The sequence below is a fragment of the Echiichthys vipera genome, assembly GCF_963691815.1.
Source record: "Echiichthys vipera genome assembly, chromosome: 3".
NCBI classification, from domain to species: Eukaryota; Metazoa; Chordata; class Actinopteri; order Perciformes; family Trachinidae; genus Echiichthys; species Echiichthys vipera.
This window is the reverse complement of record NC_139828.1, coordinates 1,015,902-1,025,523: the sequence shown is the minus strand read 5'-3', so window position 1 is coordinate 1,025,523 and position 9,622 is coordinate 1,015,902. Positions and strand designations below refer to the sequence as shown.

General features: G+C 49.3%; 1 protein-coding gene across 1 annotated transcript; it reads left to right on the top strand.

Moving 5' to 3' along the window:
* Nucleotides 1-1,314: 1,314 nt before the first annotated feature.
* On the top strand, nucleotides 1,315-8,023 carry LOC310966836 (NLR family CARD domain-containing protein 3-like; the record flags this gene model as incomplete). The annotated part of the gene is made up of 8 exons (XM_083940765.1): nucleotides 1,315-1,331; nucleotides 1,666-1,744; nucleotides 1,885-1,975; nucleotides 2,310-4,149; nucleotides 4,253-4,426; nucleotides 6,226-6,399; nucleotides 6,798-6,844; nucleotides 7,268-8,023. The coding sequence occupies 8 exons, from the start codon at nucleotides 1,315-1,317 to the stop codon at nucleotides 7,810-7,812; spliced, it is 2,967 nt and encodes a 988-aa protein (XP_083796891.1). The 3' UTR covers nucleotides 7,813-8,023.
* Between the last annotated feature and the right edge of the window lie 1,599 nt (nucleotides 8,024-9,622).

Genomic DNA, 9,622 nt, shown 5'->3' with positions numbered 1-9,622 from the left:
AGCTGTGTGTCCATGAAGAGTGACGACTCTAACGGTCGTCTTATTGACTTTAAAGATGGACGACCTGCTGATGGAAGGTAGGAATTCAAAACTGAACTTTTTTATTAGCTGATTTCTCTGAAGAAGAATCACATCTTTAAATTCATCATATTTGTTCTCAAGAAGAATGACATTGCCAGAGTCAGCAGCGGTGAGGAGGTCATTGCTGCAGAGTTCATTGGTGAACCATGGGGCAGGGCGGGTGACAGAGATGGTCCGGGTCTCGAGGGGGATGAAAGAATCAAGGCTGAGGGATAGAGGGGTTTAGGGGGGGGGGTAAATGAGGACAACATGGAGCGGAGCAGACCCAGCCAGTTTGAACACAACACACTCAAATGAGGTGATATTGTGTACTGGGAGTTCTTTGACCAGGATGTCAGCTCCATGGATAATAGCATACCCACCACCACGGCCCACGGAGCGGGGCTTCTGAATGAACACATAGTCAGGAGGTGTGGCTTGGTGGAGTGCCAGAAAGTTCTGCTGGTTTTGCCGTGTCTCAGTCAAACATATGATGTCCATTCCTCTGTCAGTAATGATGTCATGGGTGAGCAGGGCTTCATTGTTAGAGGAGCAAGTATTCAGGAGCATAGAAGTCACAGTGTTGGGGGAAGATGCTGGAGTAGGCGACAAGGAAGGAACAAAGCTATCAACACAGACGAGGGACGATAGACACCAGCGTCCTCTCACATCCGGGCCATGACCGTATCCATTTGTGGATAAAACAGGATGATGTTGAAGAGACCTGTCATCCAAGACACCCCCCCCCCCCCCCCCCCAAAGCTTTCAGCATCTCTGGACGGATCTCGTCAAACATCGAGGCTTTGCAATGGTGGACTTGTTTGACTATCTCAGAGACTTCTGCCGGGGAAATTGATGATAATCCCCATCACCCTCCAGCTCACGCCCAAAGCCCGCTGGGACCGGCTCCAGTCCCCCGTGACCCCGTTAGGAATAAGCAGTTGCAGATGATGGAAGGACCGAGACACTGGACTGTCCAAACAAGTCTTTGTGTTCGTGTTATCAGGATCATGACAAACAGAGAAAACTAATTCATTAATCAGGTCAAAAGTATTGTTTCCATTTCAAACTGCTTTTCATAGTTTGTGTGTGTCAGGATGCAGAGGCAGAGACCTGGACCTGGACCTGGACCTGGATCTGGACCTGGACCTGGACCTGGATCTGGTCCTGGACCTGGACCTGGACCTGGATCTGGACCCAGCTGTGTGTCCATGAAGAGTGACCGGTCTAAGGGTCGTCTTATTGGCTTTAAAGATGGACGACCTGCCGATGTAAGGTAATCATTTCACAGTGAAGTTTGTTATTATCTGATTTCTCAGAAGAAGAATCACATCTTTCATACATTCATCATGTTCGTTCTCAAAGAGTCAAATGTTGTTTAAGACTCAACTCAATTACAAAGCACACAACTGTCAGTTTCATGACTTTACAGAAGTACACAGAAGATGTGTGTGTTGCTTCTCTACTTGTGTTGAAACACACACCTCTCTGTCCTGCTGCCTCCTGAGACACAGCTGCTGCTCATGTTGTCTTCAAATCAGCATGAATCACCTGTGGACACATGTGAGTCCGTAAATGTCCCTAAACTTGATGTTTTCTCTGCAGAGTTGAGCAGGAGAGCTCCGAGGTTCCCACTGATCGGTCCGCTCAGCAGCATCACACACACCTGGACTCAGTGTTTACGGTGCGTACATGTGCAAACACACCTTTCACTGTGAACTTCATCAACTCCATATTAAATGATGATGGGGCCGTTCAGGAACAGCCTGATGAATCACATGTTGTGTTGAAGCAGTTTAAATCCACTTCATCGTTCTGTTCCAGCTGCTGGAGAAGAACATAGTCACTTTTGTGAAGAACGAGCTGAAGAGGATCCACAAGGTTCTGAGTCCAGATTACCCAGAATGCTTAGAGAGTCAGAGGGAGGATGAGGAGGTGTTGGACAGTGAGGATGAAGAGCAGAGGAGCAGCAGAGAGGCGTTTCTGAAGATCACACAGTTGTTCCTGAGGAGAATGAAGCAGGAGGAGCTGGCTGACTGTCTGCAGAGCAGTAAGAGGATCTGAATGTCTTTAACATGATGGAAAAGGGAAATGGAGGCAGCATGGGAGAAGTTTACATTTCCAAACTGTGCTGCACACATCTGCATCAGACCAGAGGCTGTTTGTCCTCCACTGATGAGCTGAATGAAACTGTTGGAGGAGGAACTATACAGCCAGTGTTCAATGTTCTGTTGTCTGGTTTTCTGTAGGATCCACTCACTGGTTTCATTTGTTCTTTGTTCGTTCAGGAAGTCTTTCTGGAGTTTGTCGACGTGAACTGAAGTCTCACCTGAAGAAGAAGTTCCAGTGTGTGTTTGAGGGGATCGCTAAAGCAGGAAACCCAACTCTTCTGAATCAGATCTACACAGAGATCTTCATCACAGAGGGAGGGAGTGCAGAGGTCAATGATGAACATGAGGTCAGACAGATTGAAATAGCATCCAGGAAACACGACAGACCAGAAACAACAATCAGATGTGGAGACATCTTTAAAGCCTCACCTGGAAGAGAGGAACCAATCAGAGCAGTGATGACAAAGGGAGTGGCTGGCATTGGGAAAACAGTCCTAACACAGAAGTTCACTCTGGACTGGGCTGAAGGCAAAGCCAACCAGGACGTACACTTCACATTTCCATTCACTTTCAGAGAGCTGAACGTGCTGAAGCAGAGAAAGTTCAGCTTGGTGGAACTTGTTCATCACTTCTTTAGTGAAACCAAAGAAGCAGGAATCTGCAGGTTTGAAGAGTTCCAGGTCGTGTTCATCTTTGACGGTCTGGACGAGTGTCGACTTCCTCTGGACTTCCACAACACTGAGGTCCTGACTGATGTTACAGAGTCCACCTCAGTGGATGTGCTGCTGACAAACCTCATCAGGGGGAAACTGCTTCCCTCTGCTCGCCTCTGGATCACCACACGACCTGCAGCAGCCAATCAGATCCCTCCTGAGTGTGTTGACATGGTGACAGAGGTCAGAGGGTTCACTGACCCACAGAAGGACGAGTACTTCAGGAAGAGATTCAGAGATGAGGAGCAGGCCGGCAGAATCATCTCCCACATCAAGACTTCACGAAGCCTCCACATCATGTGCCACATCCCAGTCTTCTGCTGGATCACTGCTACAGTTCTGGAGGAAGTGACGAGAACCAGAGAGGGAGCAGAGCTGCCCAAGACCCTGACTGAGATGTACATCCACTTCCTGGTGGTTCAGTCCAAACTGAAGAGCATCAAGTATGATGGAGGAGCTGAGACGGATCCACACTGGAGTCCAGAGAGCAGGAAGATGATCGAGTCTCTGGGGAAACTGGCTTTTGAGCAGCTGCAGAAAGGAAACCTGATCTTCTATGAGTCAGACCTGAGAGAGTGTGGCATCGATATCAGAGCAGCCTCAGTGTACTCAGGAGTGTTCACACAGGTCTTTAAAGAGGAGAGAGCACTGTACCAGGACAAGGTGTTCTGCTTCATCCATCTGAGTGTTCAGGAGTTTCTGGCTGCTCTTCATGTCCATCTGACGTTCACCAACTCTGGAGTCAACCTGCTGTCAGGAGAACAAAGCTCGAGCTTGTGGTTTATACTTAGAAACAAACCTAAACCAACACATCTCTACCAGAGTGCTGTGGACGAGGCCTTACAGAGTCCAAACGGACACCTGGACTTGTTCCTCCGCTTCCTCCTGGGTCTTTCACTAGAGACCAACCAGAAACACCTACGAGGCCTGCTGACACAGACAGGAAGTAGTTCACACACAAAAGAGGAAACAGTCCAGTACATCAAGAAGAAGATCAGTGAGAATCTGTCTGCAGAGAAAAGCATCAATCTGTTCCACTGTCTGAATGAACTGAAGGATCGTTCTCTGGTGGAGGAGATCCAACAGTCCCTGAGTTCAGGACGTCTCTCCACAGATGAACTGTCTCCTGCTCAGTGGTCAGCTCTGGTCTTCATCTTACTGACATCAGGAAAAGATCTGGACGTGTTTGACCTGAAGAAGTACTCTGCTTCAGAGGAGGCTCTTCTGAGGCTGCTGCAAGTGGTCAAAGCCTCCAACAAAGCTCTGTACGTGCTCACATGAATATCAGATTACTGTAGTTTTTATTCATTCAGAACTAACAACCATTGTTCGTCATTACTGTCTCATGTATTGCTGATTCCTCTTTAGACTGAGTGGCTGTAACCTGTCAGAGAGAAGCTGTGCAGCTCTGTCCTCAGTCCTCAGCTCCCAGTCCTCTAGTCTGAGACATCTGGACCTGAGTAACAACGACCTGCAGGACTCAGGAGTGGATCTGGTGTCTGATGGACTGAAGAGTCCACACTGCAGACTGGAGACTCTCAGGTTGGTGCTCTGCTATTTTAAGAGGATGACCCTCTGAAGTCTGATTGTCCCTAATATATGAATTACTATTTGACCTTTCTATTGAATCCATTCAAGATTAGTGACTGCAACCGTGCTTTAGCATGATTGTCCCTCCTCCCCCTTGTTCCAGGTCCGGCATGCGCTCACATTACTTGAAATGATCCGGGACTTTGCTCAATTTCTTATACCATCATTCTTTCATCACCCCAGATCTGCAGAAAACACAACAGACGCATATAAACAGACATCAGGCCTGCCTTCAATGATCCTGCTCGTACATGTTCAATCGTGCTTTACTAAAGCCCTCTTCTCTCAACCGGACCGGGGTCCAGAATTGTACCGTACTTAAGCACAGAACAGTTGTACTGACACTGGTCTATCAAACTAGACTTTAGACGGGAGCTTGATCTGCTGGGGCTCTGCCTTCCAGATCATCCTCCAGGAGATCTCCTTCTCCAGTGCACCCTCCCACCTCGTCCATGCACCCTGCTGTCGCATGCCCACCTCCCGCTGGTTCTGTGCTCTTTGACACCGGCCCGCACTTCCTCTAGGACTAGCTGCCACATGTCCCTGCCATGGGCCTTGTCATATCCGGTTTGTGCAATGGTTCCTAACCCTGCCCAGCCAGTGTGTACCTTGCTCTCCAAAGCCCTGTGTCTCAGCCAGGACTATGCTATCTCCAGACCTTCCTGGGCTCTCCACTTCTTGCCTGTCCAAACTGCGATACCAGCTAATGCCACTTTCGAGTCCTTTTGGTCCTGCTAAAGCAGTGCTTCTCTGGTAAGACATTGAACTCCTCTTCGAGGCTGCTCAAAGGCAGCTGGAGCTTGGTACTCTGTCTGTAAAGTGCTGTGCTGCACAAGCTGCATGGCAGCCCCAGCCACCTGTGGAGGTGGCTGCTGACCTTCTCCATGGTCCCTATCATCGACAAGGTAACCTCATACACCAGAAGAGGCCACAGGTAAGATGCCATGTTGTCATATCCAGGCCTTATATCGGCCTGGTAGGCCAGACTTCTGCAGAGCGGTGAGCCAAGATTCCAACTCCTTGATGGTGGATTGGATGGATGTTACGTCCCTGAGGATGCAGTCGAAGACCAAGGCTCTTGATGGTTTTTCCGTGAGGGACAGGATTGCAATTCCATCCCCTTTGAAATGAAACTTGTCCACCACTTCCCCATCCTTCAAAACCATGGACCTGGACTTGACAGGCTTGACACTCAAACGCTGGCTTGCTGTTGGCCATTTCATCTGCTACTTCTGGACTACTCAGCCTGGAGCCGAAGAGTTTGGTGCTTGGAGGGTCTGGGAACTGTGAGGTTCCTCCGGGCTCGGCTCCTCCTGCATCTCACCAGAAGAGACTTCTTTGCACTGTGCAGCGCTCTCCTGCAGCATGCATTTCATCTTTGCCAGGTTGATTTCAAGGCCGCGTTTATTCTTGAAGACCTTGCAGCAAATGCACATAGCAGTTGTCGTTGTTGCTCAAAGGTTTGAAAGGCCGTCATCGTTGGGTCCGTCCTGTTTGGATGCTCATCCTCCTCCCTAATCCAGCGAAACTGAGACAAAGATACATCGTCAGATGCGTCGGGACACATCTTCAGTGATGTTCCTGAGGTCATCGGGTTTATTGAAAATGCTTCTGTCTGCTTCAACACTCATCAGAGAAGAGAGAAGCACGACAAAGAAGAAATGCAATTTCACCGACTGTGACGCATCAACGAGGTTCTCCACCAGCACTGATGTTATTACACTGGGGTGTGTGTGTGTGTGTGTGTGTAGTCTCTCAGGCTGTCTGGTCTCAGAGGAAGGCTGTGCGTCTCTGGTCTCAGCTCTGAGCTCCAACCCGTCCCATCTGAGAGAGCTGGACCTGAGCTACAATCATCCAGGAGACTCAGGAGAGAAGCTTCTGTCTGCTGGACTCAAGGATCCACACTGGAGACTGGACTCTCTCAGGTATGGACAGACAGACAGACTGGACTCTCTCAGGTGTGGACAGACAGACAGACTGGACTCTCTCAGGTATGGACAGACAGACAGACTGGACTCTCTCAGGTATGGACAGACAGACAGACTGGACTCTCTCAGGTATGGACAGACAGACAGACTGGACTCTCTCAGGTGTGGACAGACAGACAGACTGGACTCTCTCAGGTGTGGACAGACAGACAGACTGGACTCTCTCAGGTATGGACAGACGGACAGACTGGACTCTCTCAGGTGTGGACAGACAGACAGACTGGACTCTCTCAGGTGTGGACAGACAGACTGTTTGTGTCTCTAACTGATGAACTCTGGTTCCTGTTGAAGGACCTGATGAGTGAAGTTGATGGTGTCGTTGTGTCTTCCTGCAGGATGGACCATGGTGGACCACAGTGGTTGAGACCTGGTCTGAGGAAGTGTGAGTGTGTTTTCAGTGTGATTCAGGAGAACTCAGCTGCTCATGTTACACTAGAGTTTGACATGTTCTGGACTGAAGTACAAACATGAACTTCTCCAGAGTTTCAATCAGGATCCAGCTTCTGTTTTTGTGCAGAAAGATTTTAGAACTGAATCCATTTCAAATCCACAAAGACCCCAAAGTGAAGTCAGTGATCCAACAGAACTAATGGATCCATTTCATTAGCAGTGGAGCCAACAGAGAGCTCTCTTTGCTCCTTCTTCTTTGGACTCTGACATTAGAGAAGAGCTGTGTTGCCTTCAGGTGCTGCTTTAAACTCCGTATTCACAGTTTGACAGATGGAAGTTGTGTTCAGGAAGCCTTCAGTTTTCTACATCACAGATGAAAACCTGCAGCTGTGTTGTGTCTTGTTCTCTCCATCAGATGCCTGTGAACTGGAACTGGACACAAACACAGTACACAGAGGACTCAAACTGTCTGACAACAACAGGAAGGTGACACGTGTGAAGAAGGATCAGTCATATCCTGATCATCCAGACAGGTTTGACTCCTGGGCTCAGCTGCTGTGTAGAACTGGTCTGACTGGTCGCTGTTACTGGGAGGTCGAGTGGAGAGGAAAGGTTTTTATATCAGTGAGTTACAGAGGAATCAGCAGGAGAGGAAACAGTAAATACTGTGTGTTTGGACGGAATGATCAGTCCTGGAGTCTGTTCTGCTCTGATGATGATGGCCGTTACTCTGTCAGACACAATGACAGAGAAACCTTCATCACCTCCTCCTCCTCCGTCTCTAACAGAGTAGCCGTGTATGTGGACTGTCCTGCCGGCTCTCTGTCCTTCTACAGAGTCTCCTCTGACTCACTGATCCACCTCCACACCTTCAACACCACGTTCACTGAACCTCTTTATCCTGGGTTTAGGCTCTGGTCGCCTGGTTCCTCAGTGTCTGTGTGTCCTCTGCAGGTCTGAGTCTCTCCTGTGCACAGAAACACTGAAGATCAGCTGCTGAAATCAAAGTTCAGTGTGTTCACCATCACACACACACTCTGCACTGTGAAGCAGATCTGTCTCACACTCACACACTGATCTGATTTCACCTCTTTGATCATCAACATTTAACACTTTAGCTAGAAACTCTTCCTGAAACGTGACGAGAGGAATCGATCTTTCTGAGTCATGATGTCGTATATTTCTAATGTGGAAAGCATCTGGAACCATCTCCATGTTTTCTAATGTTTCCAAAAGCTTTTAATAAAATCTATGCTTCTGTTGTATGTTGAGGGTCCACGTGTCTTCATTTCATCACTTTCAACATCAGCAGGTTCCTCCTGAGGTGGATCTGGTCCTCGCCGTCGCAGTGTGAGCGCTCAGAGGGCGAGCAGCTCCTGGTTCATCCATTCTTGGAAACGCATTTTCTCAGGAATCCGCCCTGGAGTAAGTTTGGTGTCTGTGAGTATAAAATATATATATATATATATGTTATGGTTTGTGTTGGATCAGGACCCAAATGCACGACTCGACTCTGGTTCAAAGTGCAACGAACAGTCTTCAATGTTCAAAAGGGTGCAAGCATAGGTGCGAGGTGGAGGGGTGGTGCGAGGTCCCAGGATCCTGATGTGGGAGGTGGAGTCACCGAGGAGTGCGTGGATGCAGGTGGCGTGATGTGAGGTCCGCTGTAGGGGAATGGTGATGCAGTGAGAGAGCTCCGAGGAGCTGGCAGCAGGCAGGTCCACAGGCAGGTCCACAGGCAGGTCCACAGGCAGGTCCACAGGCAGGCAGGTCCACAGGCAGGTCCACAGGCAGGCAGGGAGGAAGCAACGCTCAGGACTGCACAGCAAACACAGTAATCTGGAGCAAGGTAGCAAAAACACAGGGAGATTAGCTTCACAAGCTAAGCACAGGCCTTATCCCTCCCAGTCAGCAAGGTATTGGTATCCCCGCCCCCTGCGACGCACGTCCAGGATGCGACTGACTGTGAAGGCCGGGTGTCCATCGATGAGCCGGGGGGATGGAGGGGCGACGGCAGGAGGGCACAGAGTACTGGTGGAAACAGGTTTTAGCTGGGAGACATGGAAGATGGGATGTACCCTCAATGACGCAGGGAGCTTGAGGCAAATAGCAGAAAGGTTAATAATGGACTCAATTTTATAAGGACCAATAAATCTGGGAGACAGCTTTTTGGAAGTCACACTGAGAGGAATGTCCTTAGCTGGAGTACGCCGCCGGTCCGCCAACCTACGATTCTGGTCCTGGGTGCGCAGAAGAGCAGCCTTGGTATCTCTCCAGATTCTGCGGATCCTTCGGAGGTTTAGCTGGACCGATGGTACGGCGATCTCCTGCTGTTGGGAAGGGAACAGAGGAGGTAAATAACCAACAGAGGCTTCAAAAGGAGTCAAACCCGTAGCTGCAGACGTCAGAGAGTTATGAGAGTATTCCACCCAGGTGAGATGAGTCCTCCAGGAGGCAGGGTTCTGAGCACATATGCAGCACAGCACAGTCTCCAGATATCGATTGGCTCTCTCCATTTGGCCATTGGACTGTGGGTGGTATCCCAAAGACAAGCTCTCTGTAGCGCCCAATGCCCGGCAAAATTCTTTCCATACTTTAGACGTGAACTGGGGGCCTCTGTCTGACACGATGACTGATGTAATGCCATGGATCCGGAGCACATTGTTTACCAGTATTTCATCAGTCTCTGTAGCTGAGGGAAGCTTAGGCAGTGTCACAGAATGTACCGCTTTGGAGAAGCGGTCAACAATGGTAAGAATAGTGTCATTAC